At 41.1% G+C, this 22512-nt stretch overlaps 1 protein-coding gene across 2 annotated transcripts in view; it reads left to right on the forward strand.

Annotated features, from left to right (window-relative positions):
- CBL (Cbl proto-oncogene) overlaps positions 1–22512 on the forward strand; it is a 98351-nt gene that overhangs the window by 16328 nt on the left and 59511 nt on the right. The window contains exons 2-3 of one of the 2 annotated variants that reach the window (XM_070426231.1): positions 11443–11690; positions 21192–21317. In XM_070426231.1, the coding sequence (XP_070282332.1) occupies positions 11443–11690; positions 21192–21317 (374 nt within the window). The remainder of the gene's footprint in view (positions 1–11442; positions 11691–21191; positions 21318–22512) is intronic. The other variant, XM_070426232.1, reaches the window with a different exon arrangement.

The following is a 22512-nucleotide window of genomic DNA, read 5'->3' on the forward strand; positions in this document are numbered from 1 at the left end:
ACGTTTTAATAACAATATTTTTTCCTGAACATCAACTTACCAGACACTGAATAACTGCACAAATTAATAAGTGTAACACAAATAAACCTATTTTTTTCTTGTTCTCCGAAAGCGAAATATTTCCTGTTGCGCACACCAAACAAGTCAGTCCAAGACTAATGACGTGGCCATCAGCTGCTAAAATATTCGCTGCTAGTGTTAGTGGAGAGAAATGGTGCGCCTACGCGTAAGGCGAGTAAGGGAAATGGATGCAGCACGATTATAGTAACAGTCATTAGCAAACATTGTAGTTCGTTATTAATAACTGGAGGCCCAGTGCAATTCGTGCACTGGTAGGGTCCCTAGCGGCTGCCGACAGGGGCCTTTGTCCCTTTCTCCAGCTGGCCCTGCCCCCTGGTTGAACTCCTGGACAACTCCCAGTCCAGGGGACAATTTGCATACTATGCTTTTGTTATATAGGATTATGTATAACAGGATATTTAAAAATTAAGTTATGAAATTTTTATTAAAAAGTTTTTTACATACCATTATATTGGCTGGGCCGCAAAAATACTTGTTGTGGGCCACGACTTTGACGTGCTTGCTCTGGGGATATTGTTAAAATATACAACCTGAGTAGATCTGGGTGGGGCTTGAGATTCTACATCTCTGACCAGCTCCCAGGGGAAGTCTGTGCAGCTGGCCCAGGGACCCCACTGGAAGGCAGGGCTCCATACCACAGGTGCTTTAATTTTAGACTTGACAGGTTTTGTTTTGTTTTTAAATAAATGGCAATAGCCCTGGCCGATTTTGCTCAGTAGAGTGTCGGCCCGCTGACCAAAGGGTCCTGGGTTCGATTCCAGTCAAGGGCAAGTACCTTGGTTGCCAGAGGGCATGAGGGAGGCAACCAATCGATGTGTCTCTCTTACATCAGTGTTTCTCTCTGTCTCTCCCTCTCCCTTCCACGTTCTAAAAATCAATCGAAAAAATGTCCTCGGTTGAGGATTAAAAAGTAAATAAATGACTTTGAGCATGTTTTCATATGTCTCTTGGCCTTTTGAATGTCCTCTTTCGAAACATGTCTATTTAGGTCCTTTGCCCATTTTTTGATTGGATCATTTATCTTTCTTTTGTTAAGTTGTATGAGTTCCCTGTAAATGTTGGAGATTAAACCCTATCGGCAAATATGTTCTCCCACGCAGTGGGTTTTCTTGTTGTTTGGTTGATGGTTTCCTTTGCTGTGCAGAAGCTTTTTATTTTGATATAGTCCCATTTGTTTATTTTCTCCTTAGTTTCCATTGCCCTAGGAGCCGTATCGTTAAATATATTGCTACCACAAATGTCTGTTATTTTGCTGCCTATGGATTCTTCTAAGATTTTTATGGTTTCCCATCTTATGTTTAAGTCCTTTATCCATTTTGAGTTTATTTTTGTGTATGGTGTAAGTTGGTGGTCTAGAGATGCAAATCAAAACAACAATGAGGTACCATCTCACACCTGTCAGAATGACTATCATCAACAAATCAACAAATGACAAGTGCTGGCGAGGATGTGGAGAAAAAAGGAACCCTCCTGCACTGCTGGTGGGAATGCAGACTGGTGCAACCATTGTGGAAAACAGTATGGAATTTCCTCAAAAAATTAAAAAATGGAATTGCCGTTTGACCCAGTAATCCCACTTCTAGGAATATATCCCAAGAAAACAGAAACACCAATCAGAAAGTATATATGCGCCCCTATGTTCATAGCAGCACAATTTACAATAGCCAAGATTTAGAAACAGCCTAAATGCCCATCAGCAGATGAGTAGATTAGAAAACTATGGTACATCTACACAATGGAATACTATGCTGATATAAAAAAGAAGGAACTCTTACCATTTGCAACAGCATGGATGGAACTGGAGAGCATTATGCTAAGTGAAATAAGCCAGTCAGTGAAAGATAAATATCACATGATCTCACTCATTTATGGATAATAAAGAACATTATAACCTGATGAACGAAAAGATAGAGGCAGAGAAGCATCGAACAGACTGTCAAACTACAGCAGGAAGGCTGGGGAGGGTTGGTGGGGGGTAAGAGATCAACCGAAGGACTTACATGCATGCATATAAGCATAACCAATGGACACAAGACACTGGGAAGAGGGTGAGGGCATGTGCTGGGGGGGGGTTGGGGGGGGTAGGGGAGGCCGGAAGGAGGTCAATGGGGAAAAAAAGGAGACATATGTACTACTATTTGTAATACTTTAAACAATAAAGAAGAATAAATAAATAAATAATTTGAAGTAAAAAAAAAGTAAATAAATGAATGGGAAGAAAGCATCCTATTAATGTTTTAAGGTTTTAGTTATTATGTTCTTAAATTTTATAAAATTATACATTTTTAAGTAAAAGTGGGATTTTTAAGCAAAGTTGGTTCCAGAAGTTTTTCTTTTTTTTTTTTTTAAATATATTTTATTGATTCTTTACAGAGAGGAAGGGAGAGAGATAGCCAGAAACATCGATGAGAGAGAAACATCGATCAGCTGCCTCCTGCACATCTCCCACTGGGGATGTGCCCGCAACCCAGGCACATGCCCTTGACCGGAATCGAACCTGGGACCCCCCAGTCCGCAGGCCGACGCTCTATCCACTGAGCCAAACCGGCTTCAGCAGTTTTTCTTTTTTAAAAAATTGCTACATTATGGAGATTTTCTATGTTAATAACACTTATATGTTTTCTTGAATTGAAAAAAAATTTTTAATCCTCCCCCTAGGATACGTTTTTTTAAAATTGATTTTTAGAGAGAGAGGAAGGCAGAAAGAGAGAGGGAAACATCAATGTGAAAAGAAACATCGATTGATTGCCTCCTGGGGCTCGAACTCGAAACCTAGATATATGCCCTGACCAGGAATCGAACCCGTCATATTTTGGTGTATGGGATGATGCTCCAACCAACTGAGCCACCTGGCTTGGGCTTCTTGAATTCTTTTTTAAGGACTTACTTAATATATTTATATTGCTTATTTTCTAGGTTATTTTTTATTATTAATATTAGAAACAATGCTTTAATGACTATCCATTATGCAATTTCTAAATATTTCTTTTTTTAAAAAATATATTTTATTGATTTTGTACAGAGAGGAAGGGAGAGGGACAGAGAGTTAGACACATCGATGAGAGAGAAACATCGATGAGCTGCCCCCTGTACCGCCCCCACTGGGGAAGTGCCCGCAACCAAGGCACATGCCCCTGACCGGAATCGAACCTGGGACCCCCCAGTCCGCAGGCCGACGCTCCATCCACTGAGCCAAACCGGTTAGGGCCTAAATATTTCTTTAGACTAAACTCCTAGAAATGCAATAGGCTGAGTCAAAGGAATCATACATTAAACTTTAAAAAATACATACTATATCAAACTAAATAACTTGACATGTGCTGACATCTTAACCATGCAGTTTTTTTTGTTTTATTTATTTATAATTTTTATTCTTTTTTTTTTATTGATTAAGGTATTACATATGTGTGCATATCCCAACCATGCAGTTTTTATACATGGATTCTATTTTTGTGTTTGTTTTGTTAATCCTCACCTGAGGATATTTTTTCCATTGATTTTTAGAGAGAGTGGAAGGGAGAGGGAGAGACAGAGAAAGAGAAACATCAGTGTGAGAGAGACACATCCATTGGTTGCCTCCCGCATGCGCCCCAACAAGGGGCCAGGAATCAAGTCTGCAACCCAGGTACGTGCCCTTGACTGCAATGGAATGTGGGATCCTTCCGTTCATAGGCCAACCACTGAGCAACTGGCTAGGGCTACTTTGTCCTTTTAAACATAGAATGCATGCCCTGGCCGGTTTGCTCATTGGTTAGAGTATCGGCCCACCGACTGAAAGGTCGAGGGTTTGATTCCAGTCAAGGGCACATACCTCGGTTGCAGGTTCCCCAGCCCCAGGATGGGGTGTGGGGGAGGCAACCAATCCATGTGTCTCTCTCATGTCAATGTTTCTCTTTCTCTTTCTCTCTCTCTCTCTCTCTCTCTCTCTCTCTTCCCCCTTCCATTCTCTCTAGAAATCAATGGAAAAGATATCCTCAGGTGAGTATTAAAAAAAAAGAAGTAATTCTCTGATCAGACATATTAGAAAAATTCCAAACCAAACACAGAACAAACTAGAGGTGAAATGATTAACATCACGTGGATGTCTGACCCTAGTTGCGATCTGCTGTGTATTAGGACAGTGTGGCGCCTGTGTGGTCTCAAGTCCCTCCCCACTCCCAGTCCCCTGCTTGTCTTCTCAGGGACTAAGTAGTAGTTTACCTAATGACCCCCACCGAGCTGCCCAGAGCCCTGGGTGTGCCCTCACTACTGCGCTGGGCAGTCTGTAACGCCCTAGCACCTGTTAGAGTTTGTGTTCGATACAGTGTGAGTGTGGCAAGGTGCCATGTTTTCACTAAGGTACCTGAGATAACTAGGAATCAGCTACCATATTTAAGTCAAGAAACTAGACAAGGGTTGTGGGTGGAAGATTTTTTTTTTTGGAGGGCAGTATGCTAATATACATATTTGCACTTGTACAACTGATAAATCTTCAAGTTTCCGAAACTTGAAATTTTAAGAAGACTTTAGGAAATTAAAGTCTTATGAGAATTTAGAAATTACTTGATCTCTTTTATTTGTAGAGTTAGAAATTGAGAGATGAATAACTTGCCTAAGGTCATGTAGCCAGTTCCTGTCATACACCAGACTAGAACCCAGGGCTCCAGACTCCTAGTCTGATGTCTCTTTTGCTATACTTCCTATTCTCTTGAGCAATATAAATTCTTTTAAAACTGTAATCCAATTTTACATGTTTATATGTAGCTCAACATACTGAATACTCATTTTTGAGTGCTTATTTTAATAATGTTTTAATTTATGAAATAGTTTGAAATGAAAAATGCTTCCATGGATAAGTTGAGGTGTACAGAGATGAAAAGTACTCAGTTATGCCTGGTCAGCCTGGCTCCGTGGTTGAGCATCAATCTATGAACCAGGAGGTCACGGTTGGACTGCCGGTCAGGGCACATGCCCGGATTGTGGGCTTGATCCCCAGTGTGGGGTGTGCAGCCAAACAATGATTCTCTCTCATCATTGATGTTACTCTCTTTCTCCCTCTCCCTGCCTCTCTCTGAACTCAATAAAAATATATTAAAAAAAGAGAATACTTAGTTATTCATAGTCCTATATGCTTACAGTTTTCTGCTTAATTAGAAATACAGGTTCCTTTGTGTTATCAAACATTGTGATTAGAATAGAATTAGTTTAGGCACTGTTCTCTGTAGCTTTTCTATTTTTCAAAAATTTAGCAGTTTTGAAGCATAATATACCTCTGTAGTGTGATCATAGCACTTTCCAAAATTTTTCTATTGATCATTGAGCCTTGGCAGAAGCAAAGAGTAGCCAGGCTGGTGAGAAAGCTCGTATGAATGGAGGATGTGGCAGCGGCACAGAATACTGTTGGTCCCCAGAGCTAGGCACACTCTTCTTTTTGACATTGTTCTGCGCGATGCTGTAAATGTACAGCAGAGGTCAACAAAAAGCAGCCGTTTTTACTGTTGGGAGACATGGGAAGCAAAGTGAAGCTGGCCAAATAGAGATCAGACTAGACAGGGAAATATTTTATCTTGCAGAAATTATTTGGTGAATTTTTTAAAGTTAACTGTGACTGCCATTTAAAATTCACAGAAGTAACAAAGGCAGGCTGCTTTGGCCTTTAATATTTGTTAACTATTGGTTGGTAATTTGTTGAATTATTCACAGAGCCTTTTTGGAACTTTTTTCCTTAGAGGTTATAAATATTTAAGGCATTTTTTTCTTTCCAGAAGACTTTAATATCCAAAGAGTAGTTCTACCTATATATTTTCTTTCTTTTTTATAAAAATTTAATTGTTTAAAGTATTACAAATAGTAGTACATGTGTCTTTTTTTTCCCCTATTGATCTTCCCCCAGCCTCCCCTACCCCCCAGCACATTCCCTCCCCCATTCCCCCCAGTGTCTTATGTCCATTAGTTATGCTTATATGCATGCATACAAGTCCTTCGGTTGATCTCTTACCTCACCCCCCCCCCCCCCCCCCCCACAACCCTGCCCGGTCTTCCCGCTGTAGTTTGACAGTCTGTTTGATGCTTCTCTGCCTCTGTATCTATTTTTGTTCATCAGTTTATAATGTTCTTTATTATCCATAAATGAGTGATATTTATCTTTCTCTGACTGGCTTATTTCACTTAGCATAATGCTCTCCAGCTCCATCCATGCTGTTGCAAATGGTAAGAGTTCCTTCTTTTTTACAGCAGTGTAGTATTCCATTGTGTAGATGTACCACAGTTTTCTAATCCATTCATCTGTTGATGGGCACTTAGGCTGTTTCCAAATCTTAGCTATGGTGAATTGTGCTGCTATGAACATAGGGGTGCATATATCCTTTCTGATGGGTGTTTCTGTTTTCTTGGGATATATTCCTAGAAGTGGGATTATATATATTTTCTTTATTGTCTGTGTTAGCATTGGAGATTCAAGTTGTTCGTGGAGTGCTGATTTCCCTGGTCAGACACTTAGTCTACAAATGATCTTTTACAAGGTCATATTCTGAGGCAGTGGTTCTCAACCTTCTGGCCCTTTAAATACAGTTCCTCATGTTGTGACCCAATCATAAAATTATTTTCATTGCTACTTCATAACTGTAATGTTGCTACTGTTATGAAGCGTAATGTAAATATCTGATATGCAGGATGGTCTAAGACGACCCTGTGAAAGGTTCGTTTGACCACCAAAGGGGTCGCGACCCACAGGTTGAGAACCGCTGTTCTAAGGAGCGATAAATAACACTCCTGGGAGGTCCATAGTACTAATTTGAAATGCAAATTGATCAAGCATTTTGGAACATTTTTTAAACTTGTGATAGTGTAAATCTGGTATGTTATTGTGGAGTGTGATATAGTAACATTTATTGATTGCATGTTATAGGTTGGACAATGTATGTAAGATCAGAACAGTGTTAGTATAGTATAGTATTGTTGTTACTGAAAGGAAATATATCTTCTTTTCAGAGATTTTAGGCAAATATTACATTTAACATGATTGCGTGGTGTTAATACATTTGCCTTTAATTAGGAAGAATACATGGGTTCGTGTGTTTGGCCCTGGATATAAATGTAAATACTTTTATCGGGAGCTCTGTTTGGTTTGGACCTTTGAGGGGTGGCTCCTGTAGCGTTTGTAGGGTGTTGATCAGCTTGTCCTTGGGCGGCCTGCTGTTTGTTCTCTGTTCCTTGGGTACCAGTTAGTCAGGGGCCATGCAGAATTGGGAAGGTAGCTGTGGCTTGGCCAGGATGGTTGGAATAATGGTATCAGTTTCTGGGAGTCAGCAAAGGGTTATGTGAGGTCTACCATTGCATCTTCAATAGATAATTCTGCCTGCCCTGTGTGGACATGGGGAGGGGAACTGGCACTTACTGAAAGCCTACTTTATTGGAAACTGTTCTTTCACAAATGTTTTCCTATGAGGTAGGTATCATCTCTTTCTACAGATAGGAGAATTGAGGCTCAGATGTTAAGAAATTTACTAAAGGTAAATGACTGATACAGGATATTAAAAATTTTTTTTATTGGTTTTAGAGAGGAAGGGAGAGGGAGAGAGAGAGAGAAACATCAGTGATGACAGAATCATTGATCTGCTGCCTCCTGCAGGTCCCCTACTGGGGATGGAGCCTGCAACCCAGGCATGTGCCCTGACCGGGAATCCAGCTGTGACCTCCTGGTTCATGGCTTGATGCTCAACCATTGAATCACACCAAACAGGTGGCCCTTTTAAATTCTAATTGAAAATTTAAAAACATATTTTAGACTTCATCATAATGCCTTCTTGTTAATTTCCTGCCTGCTCCACATCTCTGTCTCAGTCACCCTTTCCACCTTGCTTTCTGCCTTTTTCTTTCGCTGACCTTTCTATCCAAATTTGTTTCTACTTTAGGGCTGTTGGGTTAGTTTTTTACCTCTATTTGGGCTGCTCTTTTGCTGAGTCTACGTGGCCAACTCCTTGTAATTTAAACTCTCAACCCAAATTTATCTCAGAAAGCTTTTCCTATTCACTATTCTAAAGCATCCAGGATTTTCTTATTATACTACTTTATTCTCTGCATAGAACCTGATGTTTATCATGTTGATTTTTTAAAAAATTGTTGTTTCTGGCCTTATTCCTCTCAGATTGAGTTATTCTTGTATTATTATTTATTAATTATTGTATTATTTTCCCAAATAAACAACTGTAAAGCTATGTTGTGCCATCCTATATTTGTTGAATGGATACATTGAGAAAAATCAAAACCATCAGGTACAACTTTGTTTAATTCACTGCCTCCGTTTGTCTCTCTCTGGACCTGTCCTCACTCCTCTTCTTCCTGTTTGAGAGGAAGGAGTGTGTCTTCTTTTAATGTGTGTAGAGTTTCTGGTTGTGCTGTAGATTCCATTTCCTGTTCAGTTTTCTCTGAAAATAAAAACCTTCTGTCACATGCCTCTTGTGATCCTTGCAGGTCCTGCTCTCTTAGTGCCAGTGTCAGCGTCCCCTTCTTCCTTCCATGGACTAACCCAGGGACCTACCATGTTCACATTTTTATATGTGAATATATATTCTGTAAGATATATTCTGAATTGTAAGCAGCTGACTTACAAGTGCGATTTTAGAATGTAACACTGACACACTGGGGACTGTCTGTATTTGTTTTATTAAAGGTGAGTTCTTGACTCTATTGCACTGAGAAGATACTTGTCTTCTGAGGCGGAGTCTTTTTTCTTGGCTATGCCGTTCTCATTTGGCCTGAAATTCTTGAGAGGATGAGCACTTCCTAAAGCCTTGAAATAATCATACATTAAATATTTTTGTTGATTCGTTTATGTTTTTTTGCTAGGCTTATCTGTAGGTCTGTTCTTTAAAGTTTAGAAAATGGTGTATATCTAGCTTTAGAAATTTAATACTGTCTCACTCATAATTTAAAGAGTCCCTGCTGAGTGTTCCTGAAATGGGAATTTTGCAGTTGTTCTCGATGGACCTGATGATCCCACTTCTGGGGGAATCCACCCTCAGGAAACAGTCTGGCATACAGAAGAATGACGTGCCCACGGATGTTCATCTCAGTGACACTTGCAATACTTAAGACTTGAGAACAACGTAAATGATAAAACAGAGTGTGGGCAATGATTAAGATATGGTATATTCATAGACTGCAACCATTTAGACATCTCAAAAGGTTTATAATGAGCTTCTGGTGACAAAAATATAGGTATTTTAAAATGTGAAATAATGAGTAAGATGTCAGAGTTCTGCAAATGTTAGACTAGGTTGTTTCAAATTAAATATACTGCCGACAACTAGAAAAGCTAGAAGATACAGAAAAGCTGTAAAAGCAGTGAGGAATTATGAGGCCAAACTCTGGAAGATGAGGAAAGCTCAGAGAGGTGAGCCTGGTGTTTGAGGCTGCCTTGCTGATGAGGTCATTGCTGATTCAGCCAAGGAGGACAAAACATTGGAATTAGAGCCTGTCAAAGTGGAGGGCCCTGGGAAACACTCTAGGTTTTTGGGTGGGGTCCCTGAGGACCTAAATCGTAGGAGTAAGGGTGAAACAGAGGTAGACCAGTCTTTTTAAGGACTGAAGCCCAGCTTTTAAATTTTCTCAATTCTGGATTAAGATAATCTGGGATTCCTAGTGTCCATAACCTATCTGCCTGCCAGTACCAAAAGTAAGTCCTTTCTGAATAACATCTTCAGTGGCCTCAGCTTGTCTCTCTACTTTTTTATAGATAACTAGTGGCCCGGTGCATGAAATTTGTGCGGGGGGGGGGGGGGGGGGCGGTTCCCCTCAGCCCAGCCTGCACTCTCTCCAATCGGGGACCCCTTGGGGGATGTCCGACTGCCAGTTTAGGCCTTACCCCTGTGGGGCCACTGGCTTCTAACCGCTCACCTGCCTGCCTGCCTGATCTCCCCTAACCTCTCTGCCTGCCTGATTGCCCCTAACACCTCTGCCTGCCTGCCTGATTGCCCCTAACCTCTCTGCCTGCCGGCCTGATCAGCCCTAACTGCCCTCCCCTGCTGGCCTGATCTCGCCCCCAACTGCCCTCCCCTGCCGGCCTGGTCACCCCCAACTGCCCTCCCCTGCCAGCCTGATCTTGCCCCTAACTGCTCTCCCCTGCCAGACTGATCACCCCTAACTGCCTCTGCCTGCCTGATCACTCCTAACTGCCCTCCCCTGCTGGCCTGATTGCCCCTAACCTCCTGCCAGCCTGATCTCACTCCCAACTGCCCTCCCCTGCTGGCCTGATCACCCCTAATTGCCTCTGCCTCAGCCCCCATCAACCTGGGTAAAGAAAGAATGTATGAGGAGAATTCTCAGCTTAGGTAATGGAGATACTACACAAATGTTTGTGCAGGTCTGTGATTGCTTGAATGGGTAACATGTAGAAGTAGTTCAGTTGGTTTTAATTTCTGTCAATAACAGTGTAAGCATTACCCTGTGCACCAAAAGTTGCCAATTCGATTCCCGGTGAGGGTACATGCTGGGTTGTGGGTTCGGTCCCCAATCGTAGTGCATGCGTGGGGCAGCCGATGGATGTTTCTCTCTCTCTTCCTTCTTCTCTTTCTGAAATCAATCAAAACATATTTTTTAAAAATTTAAAAAAAGAAAAAAGAAATTCCTGGCAAATTCTGAGAGACCTGCATTTATCTGAGAAGAAAGGGTATGTCAGTGAGCGCCATGCTTCCCTGGGTCCACAGCCTCTCTGCTCCCGTCCCCTAGTGGTTGTTCAGAGGCCATCCCTCCAGCACCGATTTACCTCCCGGCAGCCATCTTCACTTCCGAGCTTGAGAATTTTCTCATGCTCTCAGGAAGTAAGCCATGCGTTCAGAAGGAATTTGCCATGTTTCATCGGCTCTTTTAGGCATGTGTGTGGATGTCCCCCACCTTCCCCGCCTTCCTGCTGCAGTTGTTTAGTCTGTTACATGCTGTCGGAATCATTAGCCTTCCATATGGTTTTACCCTTCTAGGGGAACCACTAAAAATGTGAATAGGCCCTGGCTGGTTTGGCTCAGTGGATAGAGCGTTGGCCTGTGGACTAAAAGGTCCCGGGTTTGATTCTGGTCAAGGGCACATGCCTGGGTTGTGGACTTGATCCCCAGTAGGGAGCTTGTAGGATGCAGCCAATCAATGATTCTCTCTCATCATTGATGTTTCTCTCTCTCCCTCTCCCTTCCTCTCTGAAATCAATAAAAATATATTTTTTAAAAAGTAAATTGATAGCCTGTGGACAGAGGAGTTATTGATCATTTCTTGTATTCTTATCCATTTTTCAGATTTCTGCAATAGCACATATTTTATATCTTTTTAAACTTAAAAAAGGAAATTGTCCTTAAGATCCTCCAAGTAATAGCCCTTCTTTTCCATTTGTTTCAGGTGGTGCGACTGTGTCAGAACCCAAAGCTGGCGCTAAAGAACAGCCCGCCTTACATCCTAGACCTGCTGCCAGACACCTACCAGCACCTGCGCACTGTCCTGTCAAGATATGAGGGGAAGATGGAGACACTTGGAGAAAATGAGTATTTTAGGGTGTTCATGGAGAATTTGATGAAGAAAACTAAGCAGACCATAAGCCTCTTCAAGGAGGGTAAAGAAAGAATGTATGAGGAGAATTCTCAGCCTAGGTAATGGAGATACTACACAAATGTTGGTGCAGGTCTGTGATTGCTTGAATGGGTAACATGTAGAAGTAGTTCAGCTGGTTTTAATTTTCTGTCAACAAGAATGCAAAGCTGACATTTGATTTCAAGGTGGGGTTTATAGAAAAGGTTGCCTGGGGGATGTTGAACTGTTCCTCACTTCCTCTGAAAAGTCAGTGACTTACCATCATGAAGATGAGTTGGAGGCAGTAGGCCCTTTAGAGACCCTGAAGAGCATGAAATTTTGTGGGTGGGTGACAGTTTGAATGAAAGAGGCTGGAGTGTTAAGCTGAGGTTTAATAAGGGCAGATTTTGCTGGAGCTGTAGCATATTAGGTAAATTATAAGTATGGGATAATAGGAAGACAAATTAAGGCAATAGTTTAGATAACTTTTAAATAAAAAGTAGTGACATAACATTTCTTTTATAGGTAAAGTGACATTTCAAATAGAATAGATATTGGCAAATGTAAGTTAATTCAATAAATATTTGAGGGATTACTATATATTCTTTTATTCTTAAGTACCAAAAACTATATTGGCTATCCTGTTATTGGTTGTTGGAAGCTACATACTAGGAGAGAAGTAGGTTGATTATATATGTGGGTATAGTTGTATTTGGTTTTATTCAATTGAAAGTAAAGATTAACTCATCTAAAACAAGTAAAAAGTGTAAGTTCCACTAGTACTTTTTAAGGAACAAACTACTCTTGAGGAGTGACCTGAATTAGGGGCAGTACTTTCTGAGGGCATTAAGCAGTAACTTGCTACCTGGTATCCTTGTGCCCTTTGATGCTGCTGTTTTAGATTCTGTCTCTCACTTAACATTTGATGCACATCATTATTCCCATTATCTTTACTACCAGAAATCACTCAGGTTCGGTCCTGGACACTAGTCTTTTTCTTCTTTATTTACAAAGACGTCGGGTGACTAAATTCAATGTGTAGGAACCTTTGTGACTTCTAGTTTATATGAAAATGAACTTTATTTCTTTTAATTATTTTAATTTCATGACTTATGTTAAAATCTTGAGCCCTAACCAGTTTGGCTCAGTGGATGGAGCATTGGCCTGCGGACTCAAGGGTCCCAGGTTCGATTCCGGTCAAGGGCATGTACCTTGGTTGCGGGCACATCCCCAGTGGGGAGTGTGCAGGGGGCACTGATCGATGTTTCTCTCTCATCGATGTTTCTAACTCTCTATCCCTTTCTCTTCCTCTCTGTAAAAATCAATAAAATATATTTTAAAAAAAACCAAAAAAAACCCCTTGACTATATGGACCTTAGCTAACTAGTTTTGTATAGTTGAGTTTAAAAATAAATAATTAAAAAATACAATTTTACTTTATTAGGTACCAGAAGTTTCAAAGTTTAGTTGCCATCTACAGTGAACTAGATTCTGTTTAAATTCTAGGTGAAAAGAAGAGTTATGCATTTAATTATGATGCAACATGATAAATGCTTTCGTAGAGGTGTGTACAAAATGCTGTGAGAATACAGTTTTGCTTAGTGGCTTTAGGGAGTGTGACAGAGAGAGGTGTTATTTGAGCTAGATTCTGAAGGGTAGGTATTTTCTAGGCAGAAGAGTGAAGAAAGGCCTTTAACACAGTGGCATGAAAACGTCATCTCTGTGTTTCAGGACATGAGCAGTGTGGTTTGGCTAGAATTGGGGAGAGAGGTAAGCTGGAAATACAGGTTGGAAGTGGATTGTAAAGAGCTGTTCTTTGACCTCTAAACCTTCTCCTATAGATAACAGGCTGCCATGAGAGTTTTTTCTAAAAGAGCATTTTTCTCTTTAAGATTTTAAAAAATAGATTTTTAGAGAGAGAGGAAGGAAGAGAAATGATACCAAAATCTCACCAGCAGTTATTCTAGGTGTTGGAATTAGAGGTAATTTTAATTTTCTTTCTGTTTATATTTTCAACATTTTCTACAATGAATATGTAATCCACCAAATTATTTTTATTTTTTTATTTTTAATATATTTTATTGATTTTTTACAGAGAGGAAGGGAGAGGGATAGAGAGTTAGAAACATTGATGAGAGAGAAACATCGATCAGCTGCCCCCTGCACACCCCCCACTGGGGATGTGCCTACAACCAAGGTACATGCCCTTGACCGGAATCGAACCCGGGACCCTTCAGTCCGCAGGCCGACGCTCTATCCATTGAGCCAAACCGGTTAAGGCCCAAATTATTTTTAAAAGAAGGAAAAATATGTGATCATTTTTAGGTACCAACATGGATTCACAAGGGCAATCCTGTTGTTTATTACAGAACATGATCAGTTGACTCAGCTGAGCTCAGCGAACTTAGTCACACACAGTGCTAAGCCCCATTGCCAGAGGTTAGAAATCTTGGTCGAAAAGGAGAAGGTGAAGTTAACGGAGGTGAACACACACACTGAATTCCCAACACAGCCCTCTCCAGCTTCAGGACGCAGTGCTTGTAGACCAGGATCAGTCCTGAGTCACTGGGTTAACTGAATACATGACAGTAACATGTTCGGTTTTCTTAGAAAATATCATGGAGGGGTAGGCAACATATCTAGTTGTCAAGAGCTTTTGTTTATTAATGTAATTTTTTTCTCAAACTTTTTTAATTTTAAGATCCTTTACATTCTAAAAATCACTGAGGACATTAAAGAGTCTTGTATATTTGGGTTATACTGGTGTATCTCAATATTAACCATATTCAGTATTAAAACCAAGAAATTAAAAATATTTAAATAGTTAAAATAACATTTAGCCCTAACCGGTTTGGCTCAGTGGATAGAGCATTGGCCTGCGGACTCAAGGGTCCCAGGTGGTCCCAAGTTCAATTCCGGTCAGGGGCATGTACCTTGGTTGCGGGCACATACCCATTAGGGAATGTGCAGGAAGCAGCTGATTGATGTTTCTCTCTCATCAATGTTTCTAACTCTCTATCCCTCTCCCTTCCTCTCTGTAAAAAATCAATAAAATATATTAAAAAAAAATAACATTTAAACATTTTAAAATAACAGTGTTAAGCCCATTACATTTTAACATGGAAACATTTTTATGGGAATTTTTTTTTTTTTGAAATATTTTTTGAATGAGTTTTACATTTTTTGCAAATCTTTTAGACCACCTCAAAGAATATTTTGTACTTTATTATATTAAAATGCATGGTCTTGCACTTGGAATTAGTCTTTTACTCATGTATGATTGTGTAATATCAGGCATTAGTCACTTGGAAAATCTTACTAGGTTAGGTAGGTTTTCTAAGTGTTGACACATCATTGTACAGTCACATTAATTAATTGAATCTCGTTAGAAAAGTTTTATTGAGAAGCTGTTAAGCTCATAGTAGGTGGAAGTTTTCCAAAATTCTAATTTTTACTTAAAAACTCAAGTGTGTCACTGGCAACACAAACTATCAGTTGTTTTTCTTAAAGTGACAGGTCATTTCATTCATTTTGGGCAAACTGTCTGCCAGATACCCAAGTCTGAGCAATCATACTTTGTTAGTTATTCTTTTAAGTAAAAATGGTGTTCCATGCCACAGACTGAAAGAGAAACAAGACAAGGATGTCTGCTCTCACCACTTCTATTTAACGCTAGAGGCCTGGTGCACAAAAATTTGTGCCGTGGGGGGGAGGGTCCCTCAGCCCGGCCTGTGCCCTCTCGCAGTCTGGGACCCCTTGGGGGATGTTCACCTGCTGGATTAGGCCCGCTCCCTGGGGGATCGGGCCTAAGCTGGCAGTCAGACATCCCTCTGGCAGCCCGGGAGCCCTCGGGGGATGTCCACTTGCCAGCTGGGAGCAGTCCTAAGCTGCAGTCGGACATCCTTAGCTCTGCTGAGTAGGCGGGAGAGGTTCCCGCCACCACTGCTGTGCTGGCAGCCGTCAGCCTGGCTTGTGGCTGAGCAGAGCTCCCCCTGTGGGAGCGCACTGACCACCAGGGGGCAACTCCTGCATTGAGTGTCTGCCCCCTGGTGGTCAGTGTGTGTCATAGTGACCAGTCATTCCCAGTTGTTTTTGCTTTTTGGGTCAATTTGCATATTACCCTTTTATTATATAGGATAGAGGCCTGGTACACAGGTGGGGGCCGGCTGGTTTGCCCTGAAGATGTCCCGAATCAGGGTGAGGGTCCCGCTGGGGTGCCTGGCCAGTCTGGGTGAGGGGCTGAGGGCCGTTTTCAGGCTGGCCATGCCCCCCGGTGACCCAAGCTCCCAGCCTCCTCTTTTCTTTCTTTTTTTTTCCTGGGATTTATTTATCTTCTATAATTAAAACTTTGTAGCCTTGAGTGGAGCCCAGAGCCGGCCAGGGCAGGCAGGAAGCTTGGCTTCCTCCGTCGCGGGGTGCAACCCAAGCCTCGCTTGCTCCAGCTCTGTGGCTGACACCATCTTAGTTGGGTTAATTTGCATACTCACTCCTGATTGGCTTGTGGGCGTAGCGGAGGGATGGTTAATTTGCATGTTTCTCTTTTATTATATAGGATAGGTTCTATTCAACAGATGAGGTTCTAGCCAGAGCAATTAAGCAGGATAAAGAAATAAATGTGTCCACAAAGGAATGGAAGAAGTAAAACTATATCTCTATTTGCACATGAAATGATCTTGCTTATAGAAAATCCTAAGGAATCCACTAAAAAAACTACTAGAACCAGTAAATGGGTTCTGCAAAGTACAGGATACAAGATCAATATATAAAATCAATTGTATTCTATACATCAGTAACAAACTGTCCAAAAATGAAATGAAGAAAACAATTCCATTTATAATATCAGAAAGAATAAACTAGTTAGGAATAAATTTAACAATTCTACACTGGAAACTACAAAATGCTGCTGAAAGAAATAGAAGAAAACCTAAGTAAATGGAAAGACATCCCATGGTCATAGAGTGAAAGACAGTATTGTTAGGGTGGCAACATGCACACCTGTTTTCATAGCAGCGCAATTTACAACAGCTAAGATCTTGAAACAGCCCAAGTGCCCATCAGCAGATGAGTGGATAAAAAAGATGTGGTACATTTACATGATGGAGTACTATGCAGATGTGAAAAAGAAGGATCTCTTACCCTTTGAGACAGCATGGAGCGACGTGGAGAGTATTATGCTAAGTGAAATAAGCCAGTCAGAGAGAGACAAGTATCACATGATCTCTCTCATATGTGGAATCTAATGAACAAAATAAACTGATGAACAAAATAGAAATGGAAGCATAGAACAGACTGAAGAATCTCAGAGGGAAGAGGGGAGAGAAGGGCTGGAAGAGATTAACCAAAGAATTTGTATGCATATATGCATAACCCATGGACACAGACATTAGTGTGGTAAGTCCTTGGGGAGGGGGCAGGTGCAGGGTGGAGGGGGTCAATGGGAAAAAGAGGGACATCTATACTATTTTCAACAATAAAGATAAATTTTTTAAAATGGCAGTACTTCAAATTGATCGACAGGTCCACCACAATTCCTATCAAAATTCCAGTTGCCCTTTTTGCAGAAATTGACAGTGCTGATCCTAAATTCATAAAGAATCTCAAGGAACCTTGAATAGCCAAAACAATCTTGAAAAAGAACAAAGTTGGAGGACTCACATTTCTTCATTTCAAAGCTTTACCACAAAGCCACAGTAATCAAGATGGTGTGATACTAGCATAAGGACAGACATATCGAGAGAGCCCAGAAATAAACCCTCACACATATGGTCAATTAATTTTCAACAAGAATGCCAAGTCCACTCAAAGGAAAAGACAGTCTTCTCAACACATGGTGCTGGAAAACTGGATATCTACATGCAAAAGAATGAAGTTGGACACTACGCACAGCATATATAAAAATTAACTCAAAATCAAAGACCTAAATTTTAAGAGCTAAAATATAAAATACTAAGAAGTAAACAGGTGAAATATCTCCCATTATCTCAGATTGGGCAATGATTTTTTAAAAAAATACTATTTGAGACAGCTGGGTTGTAGATTACAGAAACCACAGCTGTTCAGGGGTAAACTTTTTTTTAAAAATTGTATTTTATTGATTTTTTACAGAGAGGAAGGGAGAGGGATAGAGAGTTAGAAACATCGATGGGAGAGAAACATCAATCAGCTGCCTCCTGCACATCTCCTACTGGGAACATGCCCGCAACCAAGGTACATGCCCTTGGCCTGAATCGAACCTGGGACCTTTCAGTCCGCAGGCCGACGCTCTATCCACTGAGCCAAACCGGTTAGGGCTGGGCAATGATTTTTTGACGATGACACCAAATCAGACAAAGGAAAAAATCAGATCAATTGGACTTTATCAAAATTGAAAAGTTTATGTATTGGGGCCAAAACCGGTTTGGCTCGGTGGATAGAGCGTCGGCCTGCGGACTCAAGGGTCCCAGGTTCGATACCGGTCAAGGGCATATACCTTGGTTGCAGGCACATCCCCAGTAGGAGGTGTGCAGGAGGCAGCTGGTCGATGTTTCTCTCATCGATGTTTCTAACTCTCTATCCCTCTCCCTTCCTCTCTGTAAAATATCAATAAAAATATATTTAAAAAAAAAAAGTTAAAAAAAAGTTTATGCATTGGGGGCTGAGGGGTGGAAGAAGAAGGGAAAGTTGGGATAAATGGTGATGGAAGGAGACTTGACTTGGGTGGTAAACATACAATACAATATACAGATGATATCTTTCAGAATTGTATACCTGAAACCTGTATAATTTTATTAACTAATGTTAGCCCAATAAATTCAATTAAAAAAAAAACTTTATTCATCAAAGGACATTAACAAGAGTGAAAACACAACCCACAAATTGGGCGGGAATATTTGTAAATCACATATTTGATTAAGGGATTAAAATCTAGAATAGATCTGCAATTCAACAACAAAACAACAATCTAATGAAAAAAAAATGAGCAAAAGATAGGAATAAATTTTTTTTTCAAAGAAGTCACACAATTAGCCAATAAGTACATGAAAAGAGGCTCAGTAGTATTAGCCGTTAGAGAAATGCACATCAAAACCATAAGATATCACTTTACACCCATTAGGATGGTTATTACCAAAAAAGGGAAACTGATCAGTGTTGACATGGCTGTGGAGACACTGGAACCTGTGTGCACTGCTGGCCGCGATGTGAAGTGGTGCAATCACTGTGTACAGCAATGGGCGGCCCCTCAAAAAGTTGAAAATAGCATTACCATCCGATCTAACAGTTCTAGGTGTTTACCCAAAATAATTGAAAGCAGAGCTTGAACAGGTATTTGTACACACGTGTTCACAGCAGCATTATTCACAATAGCCACAAGGTGGACATCACTCAGGTGTCCCTCAATAGATGAATGTGATCTGTACATACAATGCAATATTTCCCAGCTGTAATAAGGAAAGAAATTCTGATACATGCTGCCACATGGATGAACCTTAAAAATATTATGCTAAGTGAAACAAGCCAGAAAGAAAAGGACAAACTATTGTATTATTTCACTTATATCAGGTATTTAGAATAGGTAATTCATAGAGACAGAAAGCACAAATCAGGACAAGTTTAGCTGGGCATAGAGAGTAGGTAGTTACTGCTAATTCTATTTGGGATGATGAAAAATTTTGGAAATGGTTAGTGGTGATAGTTATAAAACATTGTGAATATACTTAATGCTACTGAATTGCATACTTAAAATGATTAAATGATTTAGAAGATGTTTTATGAAAAGAAGAGGCTACTTCAACTAACAGTTTAAACATTGCAAAAGTGCTCTTTCTGAAGACATTGCAACAGAAGTGCTCTCTGTGAACGTCTCATTTTGTCATGCAGAATATTAAAAACATCTTGAGCTTCAGGATTTAACAAAATTAGTGACCTTTCCTGCTTCACCAAGGACATTACATGCAGCTAACAATTTGATTTGATTGCAAGTCCCGGTGAAGAATAGCGTCCACGTATGTAGTTTAGTGCTACCGTCTTGATTCATGCTAGGGCACCAGCAGTCTCACCACCATTGCTTTATGCAATCAATGTAAATGTCAACACAGTGGAAAAGACCAGTCACATGCAGTCTTAGTGTTGCTATGGAAACAATTTTCACACTGCACACACACCCCACCCTCCCCCACTCCCCGCAAGGGCCCTGGAGGACCCTGGGACTGCACAACACACCGAGAACCTCTCTAATCATTTATAGCAGGGGTGGGCAAACTTTTTGACTCGAGGGCCACAATGGGTTCTTAAACTGGATCGGAGGGCCGGAACAAAAGCATGGATGGAGTGTTTGTGTGAACTAATATAAATTCAAAGTAAACATCATTACATAAAAGGGTACGGTCTTTTTTTTTTTTAGTTTTATTCATTTCAAACGGGCCAGATCCAGCCCGCGGGCCGTAGTTTGCCCACGGCTGATTTATAGAATTTTAAAAAAATGTATTTTATTGATTTTTTAGAGAGGAGGGGAGAGGGATAGAGAGTTAGAAACATCAATGAGAGAGAAACATCGATCAGCTGCCTACTGAACACCCCCTACTGGGGATGTGCCCGCAACCAAGGTACATGCTCTTGATCAGAATCGAGCCCGGGACCTTTCAGTCTGCAGGCCGACACTCTATCCACTGAGCCAAACGGGTTAGGGCCATTTATAGAATTTAATGCTACAGCCATGCCGCAGGGAATTGAGGAAGCAGTGACAGGAGAGAAGGAATTGATGCTGCTGTCCTTTTGTTGCAGCTCCTTTCAATCTTTTAAAGAGCAGTAAACTTTTCATGATGTCATACTGCTCCAGCATAGCTGTATGATTAAAGAGCAAGGCAGGCTAATCGTGTGTGTGTGTGTGTGTGTGTGTGTTTGAATCATTATACATTTCAAAGAAACAGAATATCAAGGCTGGAAAATAGATCTTTATTGATTTTAGAGAGGAAGGGAGAGAGAGGGAGAGGTAGAAACATCAATGATGAGAGAGAATCTGCAGATGGCTGCGACTTGTGTTGGGCTTGGAGGTGCCCAGGAGAGGCTAAGCTGTGAACTTTGGCAAGCCGCTGCTAGTGCGGGGCCTGGGCCCTTATCGAGAGGGATGGGGCACACTGAGGCCAGCTGCTGCTTGTTGGGTATATTTTAGGAAAGTCTGAGGCCTGCGCCAGAACAGGCCATGCATAGGGAAGAGACATACTGCCAACACCTTGGGGCTGCACATTGGGTGGGGTGCGATCTCAGAGAATCACCAGGGTAGGGCAAACAGTGTGGGCCAGGTTGATGGAGACTCAGCTGTGGCGCCTGCTGTCAGCTCTGTGGAGGGGAGGTCCCTGCACTTTCTTCTGGTAGAAAGCTGCCCCCAGCCGAAACTGGTTTGCTCAGTGGATAGAGCGTCGGCCTGCGGACTGAAAGGTCCCAGGTTCGTTTCCGGTCAAGGGCATGTACCTTGGTTGCGGGCACATCCCCAGTGGGAGATGTGCAGGAGGCGGCTGATCGATGTTTCTCTCTCATCGATGTTTCTAACTCTCTCTCTCTCTCTCCCTTCCTCTCTGTAAAAAATCAATAAAATATAAAAAAAGAAAAAGAAAAAAGAAAGCTGCCCCCAAGTTCTCGCCTGATGCCAGAAAATTTAGTTTCTCCTCGAATGTCCATGGATCCTTGCAAGCTGCTGCCCCAGTGCTGGAGCTCAGAGGGAGTGAGTCCGAGTAAGTCTGTGCATGGCCCTCTAAGACAAGCATGTCAAACTCAGGCTAACACGGCCCCAATAAATAAGGTGTAAGCTTATGTGGGCCGCAAAAAAACAAAAGCTTCAATTTTCATAGAAACGTAGGTTTATTTCGATATAGACATGCTGAACACAAAGGGAAATAAATGAGTCATCGTTAACATAAAATAATAGAACATTTTAATAACAATATTTTTTCTTGAACATTAACTTACCAGACACAAATTAATAAACGTAACCAAGTAAACCTATTTTTCTTATTCTCCAAAAGCGAAGTATTCCCTGTTGTGCACACCAAACAAGTCAGTCAGCACAAGACTAATGTGGCCATGGGCTGCTAAAGGATTTGCTGCTGGTGTTGGTGGAGAGAAATGTAAGGCGCGTAGGGAAATGAATGCAGCGCGATGATAGTGACAGTCATTAGCGAACGCTGTAGTTCATTGTTAATAATTATGTATAACGGTATTGTAAACATTAAGTTACGGAATTTTTATTAAAACGTTTTTTATATATCGTTATATTGGCTGGGCCACAGAAACATTCGTTGTGGGCCGCATGCGGCCTGCAGGCCGAGTGTGACATGCTTGCTCGAAGAGGAACTGCCGGGGACTCCAGTAGCCTCCGTGTCACTCAGCCACAATCCTCGCTGGTTTTTATAGCCCTAAATTATTGACTTCTCTTCCTGGCTCTCGAACCCTGGTCTAGGAGCCTGGTTGTGACAGACCTCTCGCTCCTCAGGGGGGCATCTCTGTAGCCCAGATGTCCCTCCCAATTAAAAACACGCCCGTGTTGTGCCTCCACCCCTCCTACCAGTCTCAGTGTTTCTGTTTTTATCCTCTAGTTGTAGGACTTCTGTTAAGCCAGATTTCAGGTGTTTCTGAATGATGGTTTTTTGATATTTTAGTTGTAATTTTAATGTGGTTGTGGGAAGCCATAAGCACCATGTTTACACCACCATCTTGTTCTTCCTCGACCTAAAACAATGTAGCTTAGTGAACATGTTCACAATGATTTTAAAGCTATTTTTGTTTTTTTTTACAACCACACTGAAAACCAAAGGTACTAACATAAATATTATGCCTCAGTAGTTTGTGCTTTAATGAGAATGTATCATGTTAATCATTTAAAACTATTGACTCTAGTATAAGTGTCTGTTTTAAATAGTTAGGAAGGAG

The sequence above is a fragment of the Myotis yumanensis genome, unplaced genomic scaffold, assembly GCF_028538775.1.
Source record: "Myotis yumanensis isolate MYYU_CA2020_CCGP unplaced genomic scaffold, mMyoYum1.0.hap1 SCAF_10, whole genome shotgun sequence".
NCBI classification, from domain to species: domain Eukaryota; kingdom Metazoa; phylum Chordata; class Mammalia; order Chiroptera; family Vespertilionidae; genus Myotis; species Myotis yumanensis.